This window comes from Triplophysa dalaica, chromosome 8, assembly GCF_015846415.1.
Source record: "Triplophysa dalaica isolate WHDGS20190420 chromosome 8, ASM1584641v1, whole genome shotgun sequence".
Classification (NCBI taxonomy): Eukaryota; Metazoa; Chordata; class Actinopteri; order Cypriniformes; family Nemacheilidae; genus Triplophysa; species Triplophysa dalaica.
Window position 1 is genome coordinate 11,376,766 of NC_079549.1, and position 15,323 is coordinate 11,392,088.

The following is a 15,323-nucleotide window of genomic DNA, read 5'->3' on the forward strand; positions in this document are numbered from 1 at the left end:
AAAGCAATCTAAATTTCTAATGACTTGTTACTGATGTATTTCTCGATTTCACAAATTAAAAAATGTTGAAAACTCAACGTTGCCAATTTAAAAAAATTGATGATTGTCTTTAGAAAATTTTGTCACAGGTTTCATATTTTAATTTGTTTTTCATTTTCATCATGGCAGGTCCAAATATTTAAAACATGGCTGTGTGATAAATTCTGACCTTTGTACTGTAGTGTTCACTTACTGCCATTGAAATTGCAGTTAACTGAGAAAGGATTCAGTTTCCACTCCATTATTGGCAGTGATCAAATAAAGTTGTTTTTTTATGATAAATGCGGTCAGTGAGGTTCATGTAATTTGTTTAGATCACTGTAATTTTGTAAAACCTCTAACACGAGGCTGCTTAGCCGGGACATAATGTCTTCCACACAATGCATTCTGACTGGTTACGTAAGAAGGCGTTTGGGAGCTATTCTTAGCGTTGCCTTGCTGTGATGCGCTGCCTGAAATAAGAAAGCCCAAACCTGACAGAGCGGGAAACATTTGTGTCGTGAGGAAAATAAGACTGTCATCAGTTTTTCCCTCCCTCTTTATTATGTATTTTATCTTCTACATTAGGTCAATGAAAAAGGGGCTGTGCATTCGATAATGATAAGTTTGCTTCATGAGACCATAGACTAGGCTGGCAGTAAATGCACAGTTGAATATAGCATTCAGCACATGTGAATATATGAATAAATCTTGTTTATTATAGATTTATATAGTTTGGATGTTAACTGGTTTACTGTATTTTTGCACAAACGAACTGACAGAATGAAAGGAGTTGTAGTATGTTGCATGGTGGTGCTCAGGCAGTACAGGTTTGAATCTGGCTTGCAATTTTTCCTTTTAATCTTTGTTTTCTACCTAAAATATCAATTTATCATGTATCCTTCTGAAGAAACATTTTTTATATAGTGTAATAGTTTTATTATTGACGTGATACACTATATGAATGAATTTAGTCTTTAGAGAGACGCCCATCACTTCACTTCATAGAGTCACTATTGAACTAATCTACCCTCTTTAACTCTCTCTTCCCTTCTTATCACCCTTAATCCTATTATTCTTCCTGGGAAAAATCCCAAGATGTTCATGGATTGTCAAGATCTTTGACATGCCTACTTGTGCCATTGAGAATGCTGATAAAGAATAGCAGGCACATATTTCTCTGTTGGGGCATTTTGTAGCTCTCTAAGCAAAGTATGTTTTGTTTACCTCTCAGCAAAGCTCTCCTGTCTGACCTTTCAGAGGAGATTCACAATATCCTCCGGCAAAGCTGCATAGTCAAGCACGTTCAGACCTCTCCACTTCTCATCAATCAATAAACACTTTATAATCACTGGCAGCTTTTTCTCTTCAGCCGGGTCATGACTCGACAAAAGAGACTTACAGGTCAAACCACATGAAAACCAACAGATTAGAGTCAGGAAATCACAGTTAAAACATTATACATTGCAAAAGTTAGTTTAAACGCACATCTCGAAAGGGTTTGTTTGATTTACTTTGATCAGTGAAGCTTCAGTAATGAAGAGGGTGAAGGACGTGTTCTTATGGGACACACAATGGCTCTCATTCACTAAGCATGCATACGCACAAATTTGTGCGTGAAAGTGTACGAACGTTTTCACGAACAAATCATAATTCACTGAAACCTTCGTACTAAAAATGTATTCTATATGAGAAAAAAGATTGGAACAGCTGAAAGCACACGTACGCAAAAATCACGCGGCCACTCATTTAGAATACTCCAGATTTGTTTAAGAACAAATTCATGTGCATGCACTTGTTGTGAATTTGGCGGAAAGTTTTCGTGAGAACTTCAAATGTGCGTATTAATATAAAAAATCTAGGCAATTATTAGTGAATGCGAACCGTTGGTTTTTTTACACAAGTACACAAAGCACAGCTGAAAGGAACCGAAGGGTCATGAAACACATTTATGAAAGTTGAATAAATATAAACATTCAGCATGATGCAACGTCCAAAGATCATCTGATGCTGTAGCTTGAGCTTTCAGCCAAATAACCAAAGTAACAAAATGGCAAACGGGCCTAACCATAGTACAGAATAAAACCTTGAGAAAACTTCAATTTCATTTTTCTTTCTTACATAAAATCTTACATAAGACTTCAATAAACTTTTTCTAGAAGAGGCATGCAGGCTACTGCTTATAATGCATAAATGAAAGTTTTTCAAAAAGCTCTTGTTGCGCTTGTAGGCGTTTCTGGAGTGTACTCGACAAAGTTTTAAAGTTGGCAACGTTCACTGAAGACTCTTTCTGTGACACATGCCACGAAATTTTCTCAGTGAAATATTAATACTTGACAGGGACTGACTTACTCCCTGTGTAAATACAATATTCAGAGCTGCTGAATTATTGTCTTAATTTAAGTGGCCGTTAAACAGACAGTTTCTGCATATCTCATTTTAATCTTGAGTACTTAAAGAATAGTAACGCACCCTTCAAATATCCAAAGAGTCTTTAATTTGATTACATTTTAAAATACAGATACAGCTGTGCGATTATTTCCGAAAACATATGATCTGCACACGTGCGGGGAGGGCTGACGCTGGGGTGCGGAACTAAAGCACATGTGCACATCCCGTCTGGCATCTTTTAGCGCTGGAACTACTTCATCGATCAGTTTTAAACTGCAAAATCCAGCGTTATATCCACCGTTTATATAACATTCCTCACCGTAATGCAGTGAACAAACAAGCATAGCTGAACTTATTGCTCTCTCTCTCTATCTTGCTCCAGCTGGTTTACGTATGCGCATACTCCTTTTGTTTCCATGGTTGATGCGTGGGAGTGCTATTTCTTCTGGGTCTGCCGGGTAGACGCCTCGGCATGCTTTTCAAGGAGAGTTGTCCAATAAGGGAATTTAAAAAGTTGTTACGAAATGGATTTTCATTTTCGAAGAAAAAAAATCTGAAACCTATACGAACGCTGGGGGAGTGTATCGAGCACAGAAATACCACGTCATATGTCTAACTCGTTTTTGACAAGTTGACCATGTCACGCATGAGAAGACAAAACGTTTAACATTGTAAACAAGTCAGAATGCATGAAACACCGTTGCACATCCCCTTTAACTCTTTCACCGCCACTGACGAGTTATCATTTTTAAAAAAAACGCTTCCCCGCCAAAGACGAGTTTTTACGGCAATCAGTGTTTGTAGTGTTTTACAGCAGGTGGTGCTATTACACACCTTTGGGAAAAAGTACAGAATCCCAGAACCTAGAACGTATATGTTTTAGCGTTTTTTTGTCACACAACAGAGGGGCAGGAGGAGATTTGCAGTGTATGGGCAGAACCAAAGAATAGTATAATTGACCGCTACATGAAACATCTGTCTATCTGTTGTCTATAGCAAATGTGGATGGAGGTTTGACCAGGTTCAGTCAAACGTCTTACATGTTCAGATTGCTCTCTGAAAGGCCTGAAATTGGTTGACGTCACATTCTGTACAGGTTTTACAGATGCCACATCTTGAACCTGGTTGTGTTTATTCTATTATCAGCTCTATATGCATTCACACTCCTGTGATGGGTTACATGTAAATGCAGTTTTCAGATGCTGAATTGATTGGATTGACTTTTGGGGTAATGATTCAAAGAAGGAGACTTTCTTAGAAGAGAAGATGATTATAAATCACTCATTTAGTGTGTTTCATTTCCTCTACTCTTCAACAGACATATAGCCACAGTGTGTGTGTGTGTGTATATGTGTGTGTGTGTGTGTGTGTGTGTGTGTATGGGACTGTGTATATCTGTGCTGGCGTGACTGAAAGTTAATGAGTGTGTAAAGGGATAACAATGTTCTGCAGGAATTTACTAAAGCTTGGCCTTGTTGTAAGCTTAACTGCTGTTTTCAAGGCGTTTACTTTATCAACGAAATGTGCTTTACTTTTGTCATAAGGAGAATGTTGTCAGATCACACATCTGATGTCTTCACTGCAAAAACAAACTTATTTTTTTTTTTGCATTACAAATATAAAAACATTCTTAAATCAAGAATTGACCAAGAAAGTGACCTAATGTATTAAACATTTGTTTAAAGACTTGAATTAAGTACTGAATAAAGAGGTAAAGCCAGTATACTAATTAAGTCATGTCTTAAAGGGGTCCCCAAAAAACAACAAAAATATATTTTAAACTAGTTTTTATTAAAAAATATTGAAAATACTAAATATATTATTCTTTATTCAGTTCTATGCAACAGAATCAGATTTTTCAATAAATGATCCAAATTGTCAAAGATGTGGCAAACCAGTACATGACATCATGCGTTTACATTTTTAAAGAGGCATGATAAGTCACCTAAAAACAGATGTACTAGTTATTGTAAATAATTATTAGTGTTATCTGCACAAAATTCAGATTTAACTTTTTTTTTCTAAAATTTTTACTTCTTATAGGGAGTCCATAATTCCTTATGAGGGGTCCTGGAACCCCCCTCAATTCGAGCACTTTGTAAAACTCTTATTTTAAATGCCAAAAAAGGCTTTTATGCCTTTTGTGATAGAGTACAGTGAAGAGTAGATAGAAAGGTATTGGGAGAAGAAAAAGGAGCATGGCCGGCAAAGGACCGCTGAGAACGGCAATCGAACCCGGGTCACTGTGAGCTCAGTGATGCTTTTTGTTGGTGCACTAACAACAAGGCTGTCGTTGCCGACATACAGTTTATTTTTAAGTTTATTGGGAGATGCTTGTTTTAAAGGGGCCATTTCACGAAAATCTGACTTTTTCCATGTTTAAGTGCTATGATCGAGTCTACCATCTCAAAAAGTGAAAAATGACAACCCAGTAACTTTTTATGTTCGCCTATCTCTACAATCAGCTGGCATAGGTATCCGTTATATTACTGCCATTTTTGTTTTCGCAAGCGACATATGTGAATTAGTTACGACAGAGCAAAAGCATGCTAACTGTTCTCTTGTTCTCACAGGAGGAATGGTTTATTTGTTTTCAATGGAAATCCACCACACTGAACGAGGCAAAGATGCAAGTAAAGACATTGTACTGGTATTTTTACGTTTGTCCGTTCACACCCATCTCCCGCCACGCTCCCGTTTTGTTATTTCACCCGAGAAACCCCCGGGATGCGATCGCGGGTCTCCCCCCCGAAACCGGTCATGACCAGTGTTCTGCCAAATTGTGCTACCCTGTCGAATTTTGCTACCTCCATACCAAACAGGAAAAACCGCTCACCCAACCCAATCTCAACAGGAGGGTAGCAGAATTTGATGGGGAGCAGAAATCGACAGAACACTGGACCAACGGGGACCGGAGCGCCTTCGCGAATGACCCTGGGGGAAATGAGTATGCTTATAGAAAACAATGTGTTTGATGTTCAAAGACGAGACACAGTGTTTCCAATTCACTATATGTGACCCTTCTTTCATGGGTAACGTTACTTTCACCTATAGAAAGTAGTGTAATACGCAACCGGTTTGTCATGTGTACTTCCGAAAATAGAAAATGTGACGCCTGTGTTAGGAGTCTGTTCGCTTATAGAAAACAATGTGTTTTCAGACGAGACAGAGCATTTCTCATTCGCTTTATGTGACTCTTCTTTCTTGTTTTGTTATTGGAAGAATTGGCTCACAGTCCTGGCTGTGTTTTCTGCTGGATAGGGGGCAGAGACTAGCAGTTTATTTGCAATTAAAGAGAAACACACCAAAACAGTGCATTTCTACTCGCATGCAAAACTGGGCAATTAGATAGAGCATGGTGTAATTAAAGATCTGTGGTTTATTTTGAGCTGAAACTTCACGGACACATTCTAAGGTTTATATTACATTTGTGTAAAAGTAGAAAAAAATCTCTCCTTTAAGCATTTATATTTTCTTTCAGAAACCAATATTTACTATCTTAGGTTTCCTTGTCAAGAAAGTGTATCTTGAATTAAAATTATTAGATACAAAATTAGACAAAAATACTTCGGAAGAAGATTATCTTCTGTGTTGCAAGGTTAAACGAATGGAGATTTATCTTGAGTGTCAGATTCCTCTACTGAAAGAAAAACAGCAGTCATCTGACATAATTCTATACATACAAGTTATATCACAAACAGACCGTATGAAATTTTAGAATGAACGCTTGAACTCATTTAAAGATCAACTGATCAAAAAAAAGATTTTTACTTCAATTCAATGAATGTGCAAACAATTGTACATTTTAATTTATCCAGCTAGTAAAAAAATGGGTCAAAGTTCGAATAAAGGAAGCGGAACTTAGAATTTCAAACAGTGTTCTGCAATTTTTCAAGCTCTAATCTTTCAATTTCTCTTTTTCTCTCTCCCTCATCGATTTCTTCCTTTCTTGCTAAACAGATCTGAGCGACCAGCTTCTAGAGGTGGTAGGTTTGGAGGGAGCTATCGAGATGGGTCAGATCTACACAGGTCTCAAGAGTGCTGGAAGGCGCCTTGCGCAGTGTTCAAATGTCACCATCAGGTCAGTAGCTGTGCCCTTCCACACACATGCGCTCACACACATTGACCGAGAGGTCAGTTTTTGTTCAGATAAACACACCGACTTCCTGTATTGCTCTGAAACGTCTCTCACCCTCAGTAGGGCACTCTCTCTCTCGGCCACAGCGGACAATAAATCAGACCTTTGACCTTTGCCAGCAGCTTTCTGAGAAGCTCTTAGCGGTGAATAATGATGTTTGTAGTACGTCCTGACTTATGCTAATGAACTGCTGGAGACTCATCAGGTCTGAGGTGCCACTTCACATGTTTGTGTTGCTCTGACCCGACTCGCTCCATAAAACCTTCATAATGACCCTAACAGTTAACACTAAATTGAATGGAGCTTTTTATTCACAGGTCTCGCTGTCATTTTACTCACATGTTTATAGGACTAGCCACATAATACTGCCCAAAATCTGCATTAATAGAGCATTCAACTTCGTCATTCTCCACTGCCGTGCTGTTTTAACTTGAAGTGCCTTCAGTGAAAGACTAAACTAACTTTTTTGTGTATGTGTGTATGAGCTACTCAGTGTATGAGTGTTTGCGAGTCTGTTGGTTTAGAGAGTAAGGGGGCCGGATGGGCACAGAGATGTGGGAACAAAGGATGCAGTGTTGTAGAGCAGCCTCGTACCCGTAGCCTGGTCGGTGACCCGACCCCTGACGGCTCTGTCTGTGTCTCTCTGCTTACAGGACGTCCCGGCTGCTGCCCATGCAGATTGATGGTGAACCGTGGATGCAGCCTCCTTGCACGGTCAGCTCATATTGCCTTGCTTTCATTTGCAGTGTTTGGAACAGAAACACAGGTTCTTTCATGACCCACACCTGCCTGAGTAAAATCAAGCACTGTGACAAGACTAATGATTCAGTTGCAAGACGTTATTGTGAAGATGAAGATGTTTATGGTTCGATTTAAATTGAAGCTTTAACATTTAACTGTTACTCCCAAATTTTTTACAACCTTAAAGCAGCATTAATTCAAATGACGATTAAATAAAAAAAAGGGAGTTATAAGCGGGGAATATATGTAAATGTGTAAACACTGCTTGGATTTTGATGTTTGGATTACAGTTAAAGGAACAATTCACTCAGATTAGAAAAACTCCAAAGCATCTCAGAACCTTCCTAAACTCTCTTAAACACAAACAAATAATTGTATATTCTTATATTCAAGATGCTGCTGAGCCTTCAAAAAGCACAAATATCTATGATCGAATGAATCCAAATGATTTAAATGGGGTAATAAATGTCTTCTGAATTGAAATGATCCATTTTTTGAAAGTAGCAATTTATATTTCAAGCTTTTGAGTCATTGATATGTTGCGTTTCCATGGTAACAGACAAACCAGCACTATAGACGGGTTCAGCGCCAAAAAGATAAACAAACGCTTAAAAAAAAACGTAACTTCAAGTAGACTTGAAGACTTTGGGCCAGGCACATCCGTCCGATGAACCATATATAAATTAAATTATTTCTAAAATCTTTTGAATCTCGTTGGTTGAATCATGTCTCCCGGCTAGTTATCAAAACACTACCATGGATATGCGAGACAACGCAAGATAATTTTCATATTTGGGTGAACTATACCTTTGAGAAAACTATGTCAGATTGTGGTCGTCTCTACAGTCTGGAACCAGTCTCAGTATAGAGAATTGTGCAAATTGTGTTTCATTCTGCAAGCACATTTGTGCCGTTACCCGATTTGCATAATTGAATTTGTGAAATGGGTGCTAAATAGCGCTATCAGCGGGTGAAATAAATTCACTCTGAATTTCTCTCGTACAAGGTTAGAGCCACGGCTCACGTCTGCAATATGAGTTTAAATCTGCCTTCTCAAATCTTTCATCCACTCTGTTCACAACAGGGCCAAAAGACTTTGTGTAAAGAAAATTCAGATCTCTCTGCCCTTAAATATTCGCAAGAGCATCAAGTCTGACACACCTTACACTCCATGGAAGCAAATTGCCTCCTCTGGTCTGTCGGAGCTTTGTACATTCATCCGTCCCAGCGAGCAGCCTGTTAATTAAAACACTGTCATGTCACACCCTGCCATTGACTGATTATGTCATTAAGAAAGGGGAATAAACATGCAGGTTTCCATCTGCACATAACTCCAACACAATGTCCTCTGCTATATATACATCTCCATCAGCACAAGCAGGGCTCTATAAAAAGTGTGCCGCTGCGCCTCTAGTCCTCTCTAATTTGCCCAACTGTGCAGAGGGGAATATTAGATGTTATTTCAGTTTCAAGGTCAGCTTGGTTTTGTGCCTGTTAATCTGCACATGTGTGACTTCTGTCAGCTCATTTGCTGAATGTGATGGAGAACAGTGGCATGGTCGCTTAAAGCACGAGGAATTAACAACCAGAAGGATTTAACCAACTGTTCAGATTTTCTTTCTTCACATAACTCATGTAAGCTTGGTTCTGAAATCATAGCGAGCCGCCTGCTTCCAAGGCGCCATCCCGACAATGTTAAAACTCACACGTGAACAATTTGCTGCATGTTACTTAGCTAATGACATCTATAAGCATACATATATACACTTCACATAGTCATTTCGATTTTTAAAGAAATTGAAACTATTATTTTGTAACACCGTTTTAGTGTTTTTCACCATCTTTTTGTATTCTCTTTTGTTTTCTAGACCCTAACAATGCCTAGCAACTAGATGAAACACCCTAGTAACCACCTATAACACCTTAACAATACCTAGCAACAAGGTTATAGACCCTAACAACACCTAGAAACAAGATTAAACAACCTACAAACCAGCTAAACCACCTTAGCAACACCTAGCAACAAGCTTATGAACCCTAACAACCAGATGAAGCACCCTAGAAACAAGATAAAACACCCTAGAAACCAGCTAAACCACATTAACAAAACCTAGTAACAAGTTTATAGACTCTAGTAATAACTAGACCAGCTACAATCCCATAAACATGTTAGCATCATGCAAATTACGCCAAATTACACTAGCATCCACTGAAAACATGCTAGAATCATGTTTAATTGTGCTAGCATTCTGTTAAAACATGTAAGCATAATTATAATATTGGGCTCTGACTTTGTCATGGTAAACACCACTTCCCTTACGAAACATAAATATTTCGAAATTTTCTGGAAAATGCAAAAAAAAACTTTTCATTAGAACCAAGTATTTATGTCAAATAGAATTTACTATTATATAATATTTCAAATAAATTATTTAATATATTGACAGTAAATGTATAGGAAAATGTATTTTCTTTGCGGAAGGGTCCCATTGTACCCATCCATTTTTTTTTTCACGTTGTCTTCTCCACATGGATACATGTAAACCTAACTTAGATATGACATAAGTTTAGCAAACAGAATAGTAAAGGTACCTTTTAAATGGTTGAAACTGTCTAAATTGCGTCTTATTAGCTTTTGAAACATAGAAACTGATTTAGGAAAATAATCTTGTCTACTTTCCTGTCACTCTTGCAGATACGGATCACACATAAGAACCAGGTGCCCATGCTGCTGGGACCACCACAGAAAACACCGTTCTTCTTCTTTAAGAAAAGAAACAGAAGTCGGGACTAGATATGAGACTCCAAAAATCCCTCAACCTTCTACAATCATGCAAACGCACGCAAACATCTCCACCCAGCCTCTTGTTTGTCTTTGGGTCTTGAGGACCCAACGAAAAGGCTGCAAACCTTTACCTTTGCAACAACAATAAAACAGTGTAACGGGCCTTGTGTGGGCAATGGACTCCATCTACCAACATGGGCTGATCTTCTCAGTCTGGACCAGTTGAACGGATTCTCCATGGGTGTAATGACCACTTCCTGTGTCTTAAGAACATCTGCATGACCTGTAAGCGATTTAAACTTCCCTCCCTACCAGTAGGCCTTTGGTGGAATAAGCCCAGGTTTAGCCTAGAAGGACCATGAAGCAAACTTTCCACATGAAGGGACTGTACTGAATTATAGATCAGTGCATGCAAACAGTCATTCCATAGCTTCTCCAAGGCCCTACAACAAGCCACCACTAAACAGATGAAACGGCAATCTTATCTATTATGAAGATGTTTCTGAAGGTCCATGGGTTGTGACAAGTCGAACTGAGCTAGAAGTGATCCAACATTTCACTTTTTTGTGTTTTTGGTGTTCACCCTGAGGCCTCAGTATTGACCAGAGCAATATAATTGGTTGGATTATTTAATCCCATAATGAAGTGCTACCTGCTCCATTTACCCCCTTTTCCACAGAAATGTTGTTGATGCTCAGCCAGTGGACCTTATAAAGCTCCAGAACCGACCCGCATTTCCACTGACTTGATGATGTAACTGACCATGTTGATACATAACCACAACCAAACATGCCACATTTCTCTAAATTGTATAATATATAGTATTTATAAGGTGATGTTTGTTTATAGAAAAAAAATATTGAAGCAACAACACACAGGAATTTACCTGCCAACACTGTTTTGGCCGGGAGTCTCCCGTTTTGTTATTTCTCATGGAAACTCTCATAACATTTGAGACACGGTGAGCTTCCGTCCGGTTCGCGATCGCAGGTCTCAAATGACAGATACGGTCATATATCATTATACACCATACAACTATAGGCTATACAAACTATATGCAAAGCCTTGCCATCATATCTGGTAAATAAATCCATCAATTTGAGTAAAAGTACAGGCTTCACTAATCCTGTGCGAATGCGCCACATGAAATACAGATGTGGGGAGGTCTTTTCTATATCACATGAGGTCCCCAGATAATACTAATCTTGTGTGAATAGGTCTTATGTCTCCCAATACCAGTTGAGATGTCAGGAATTATTGTTGACACTGCCTGTGAAAACCCAACAAGTTATATTTAGCATTTACTGTTTGGTACATAAAATCATTCTTCATAATGTTAAGAGCATTCTATGAAAATATAACCTTGATATCTTTAATATTGACAGAGTAAGGCCATGTCAAACTTGAAATAATAGTGAAATTTATGGTTGAAAGCAAACTTTGATGCTTCTAATCTCATAAAACTTTAAGATGGATTTCACAGACAGGGATACATATTTAAAACTGACTTCAGTCTTAAAACTTCCCTGTCCTCTGTTCTTGGATGTTGTTGGGTTCAAGATTACTGACCAGATTCACGCTATGGATACATGTGGAGCGGTTCAAGACAGGCCATCAGCACCCTTTTAGTGGAAAAGGGGCAGTTTTGAATACCATCTACGTTGAACGAGCCCTTTAATTTGTGAATCTGTGTTCTGAAGACAATTTTGTAGCAATTACCAATTATTTTCCATGTGGCATTTTTTCGTTTTACAAAAACGGTGCCCTCTAAAAGCTTTGTAATTCAATGAATGCCAAATCAAATCAAACATGGTGCCATTACGTTTTAAGTGCAAAATACTTCTGTATGATTCTCCCTGACATGTTTTAACCTGGCATATTTCATTCAATCTTGTTTCTCCTATTACCCTATAATAATAATACCTTGAAAATGTGATTTGACATGATCACCCGTTACTGGAGACCGATCTGAGAAAAGCGAGTCCTTGCGCTGTGGCCTGGAGCATCTCCATCCTCCGCGGGCTGTAATGGATCCAGCCCTGGTATTAACACTGAGATCTGTGGTCCACTCTCACAACAAGCTGCTGCAGTGAGGTTTGATTTACTGCTGCATGGACGGAGCCTAAATTTAACTTCCTATTTCAGGGAGTGTCTATCATGTGAAACACTACTCCCGATTGCAGTATGAAAACATCAGATCGGGATTTCAGGTCGACGGTCAAAAGGGAGAAAAGCGGCCCAGGAAATAGGAAAAATGAAAAGTTGCTTATCCTAGGAACAGTGACTCCATGATCCGAAAGTGTAATGGAAGAACATCATTTAGCAACATTAGAACTGAGCGTTTTTATATTTATTCTGTATAAAAGGGCCCATAGAATGTGATAAATTATCCAAAATAAAGATGCACACTATGTAAAGGGCCTTGTGTGCGTATAGAAATGTGTTTAAAGGTATGACTTAGAGGTCAGAGGGAGCATCAGACGATAGGAGTGATACCGAAAGCGTTACATGATTGACTGTAGCCATCAGGCATATGTCCCCAATATAGCTCAACACAGTGATCCTAACATAAATGTGCTGTGTGATGTTGGATGAGAAGATGGAGCAATTGCTCATGCAAAAATCTGTGTCGGAATTGTATATATTTCACCAACACAGAACTAGGGTCTTATCTTGTCATGGATAAAGGTTTTGAAACTGATCTCAGCTCAGGTCTGGGAGAATTGCAGTCTTTGAGCGGCTCGCAGATGGCTGAGCTCTTCACAGAGTTTGCAAGTTAATGTCCCTTTAAAGAACACTGAACCGCAGAAGCTACACCAGTGTCCTAAACATGACCATCTCTCCATATGACCACAGGGATAAGTGAAGGTCACATCCAGTTTATCATGAATAGAGCCCCATTGTTTCTGTGGTCTTTGGACAGATGGTTTATGCTGAATGACAGTCTGGCGGTTCGGGTTAAGAGTGCATGTTTACAACTACTTTTCATTTTACAGTTTAGAATGATTGAAAACAGTCATGTTTATATAGATATTGTTTATATTTTATCTAAAGTTTGACCACCGCATGCCTGCTGAAACAAAGACGTCTGCCTGAAGAGACCACGCTGATTGTTGCCGTTTTATTAGTTCACACTAATAAGTATATTTTTGACCCACAATCCCTTGAGTATCTATCCACTGCACTTTTCTAATGATCTGTTAGTAGCATGTTCATTGTAAATGTACCTCTGTGGCTGTTCTTTGTTATGTTTTGTATTTTGTAGGCAGAGGTTTGGCACCAATATTGAATGCTGATCAATAGGCAACTGAGGAATGTCGTGTCGATGTCACCTTTTGTGTTGTTTCTGTCAAAATAAATAACTGATAGGCTTAACTAACCAATACAAACTAGCATTTTGCCTGGAGCAAAGTAAGACTTGCAATACGAGCCACTGAAAAATCAACCAAAACTGAAACAAGAGGTCAACATCTGTTTTGCTGTGTTGCAATAATTCATTGCTATCAATGTCATCATAACTGCCTACTCACTTTTAGTAGAAAAGGGATGAAAGTGAAATACATGGATGCTGATTTGTGGACTGCATATTATTTTTGATGTCGTCAGATTTTTTCAAGCTCTTCTAAGGCTGTGATTATTGAATCCTCACATCACTGTCTCATTTCTCATAACAATGATGTGATTTTATCGGTAAAAACATGCTGCCTCTTGGGACCAAATCAGGAAGAGTTATAGAAGAGAGAATAATGAGCTTCATTATTAAAAAAAACAAATTTGTCAATTAACTATATCTGATATCCTTGCCACAAGAAATTGCACTGAGAACAATTCGATTGGCCAATGAAATACATCGTCCCAACAAAAACGTCTTAAAGGGATAGTTCACCCAATATTAACATTCTCCCATCATTCACTTACCCTCTTTTCATTCCAAACCTGTATGACTTTCTTCTTCAGACCACAAATGAAGATATTTTAAAGTATGTCGGTAACCGAACAACGGCAGTGTGCATTCACTTCGATTGTATGGACACAAAACCAATGGGAGCGAATGGCTCCCGCAGTTGTTCAGTTACCACCATTCGTGTTCTGCAAAAGAAAGAAAGTCCTACAGGTGAGTGTGGAGTAAAGGATGACAGAATTTTCATTTTTGGGTGAACAAAGCTGTTCAACCTTAAAAAGCTTAGTCTTGGTTGTCTCAGCACATTGATACAGAGAGAGTATTTTTTGACATTGACAAACTGACACACTTCAGTGATGAGAAATCCGACAGAACTGATGCCCTCATGTCTTACCTGTCTCTTAGAGACAGCATGATTTCCATCAGTGTAGCTCTATTCTTAGCTGGGACAGAGGAACAGAATGGAGCGACAGTGACGCGTAGAGTCCATATCAACCGTGAATGTGATGTTTTACACGTATGTAAAACTCACTGTCTTATTCCTGCCTTAGGGTTAGTGTGGTTTGTAGCAGTCCATCCGTGTGGTAGGCAACAAAATTCAAAGACAAAGTCAGATTCGTGTGTAGAGATCGGGCCAAAGGGCGAGACTTCATCGAGCCCGGTTAGCCTCTGTTACTCTGCTTCTTGTCAGCTGTTGGCATCCATGTTGATGGACAAAAGAGTTTTATTGAATAAAAGGAGAGACTAAAGCTCTGTGTCTGTGTTGTTCATTGTCGAATGAGATGCTATTTCACTTCCAGCCAAGGCGCATACAGTATGCTGACACCATCTTTTACTCATCGTGATTAAAGATCTGTTTAAACAATAAATCACATGCGTTAATGCTTCTGGGTTAATTATATGAGGTTCTCGGGGGAAAAGACTGTGCGCTCTTACAAGAAGGTGGTCAAGTTCTGACACCGATTCCATAGAATAAATATTTTTGGTTCTACAACGAACCATGTGAATAGGTCGGATGCAAATGCCTCTGAAATGATCAGTTTTCTCAGACTGATGTTTATATTAAAATTTATTTTACTTTAATGGCAAAGAGGACTTCATATTCCATTAAAGTGAAGTCTCTGCACCTGAGCATAGGAGCTTAATAAATACGCAAATTTTAGAAGAAAATTTAAACAGCAATTCAAAATGTGCTAAAGGTTTTTATAAGAATCATCTATATTTTTCATAATCAAGAGAACTTTTGTCCACTGCAAAAAAAAATGCTATTTGTGAAACAGATAGGTCATTTGGATGTTCTATATAGAACCAGCCAAAAATGTTTATGGCATTTTATAACACCTTTGCAG

The 15,323-nt window shown here is 38.5% G+C and overlaps 1 protein-coding gene across 6 annotated transcripts in view; it reads left to right on the forward strand.

The window, feature by feature from the left end:
* LOC130427354 (diacylglycerol kinase beta) overlaps window positions 1-14,717 on the forward strand; it is a 102,246-nt gene extending 87,529 nt beyond the window's left edge. For all 6 annotated transcript variants that reach the window (XM_056754767.1, XM_056754768.1, XM_056754770.1 and 3 more), the window contains 3 exons: window positions 6,370-6,490; window positions 7,201-7,261; window positions 9,984-14,717. In XM_056754767.1, the coding sequence (XP_056610745.1) occupies window positions 6,370-6,490; window positions 7,201-7,261; window positions 9,984-10,082 (281 nt within the window). In that variant the 3' untranslated portion in view covers window positions 10,083-14,717. The remainder of the gene's footprint in view (window positions 1-6,369; window positions 6,491-7,200; window positions 7,262-9,983) is intronic.
* The last annotated feature ends 606 nt before the right edge of the window (window positions 14,718-15,323 follow it).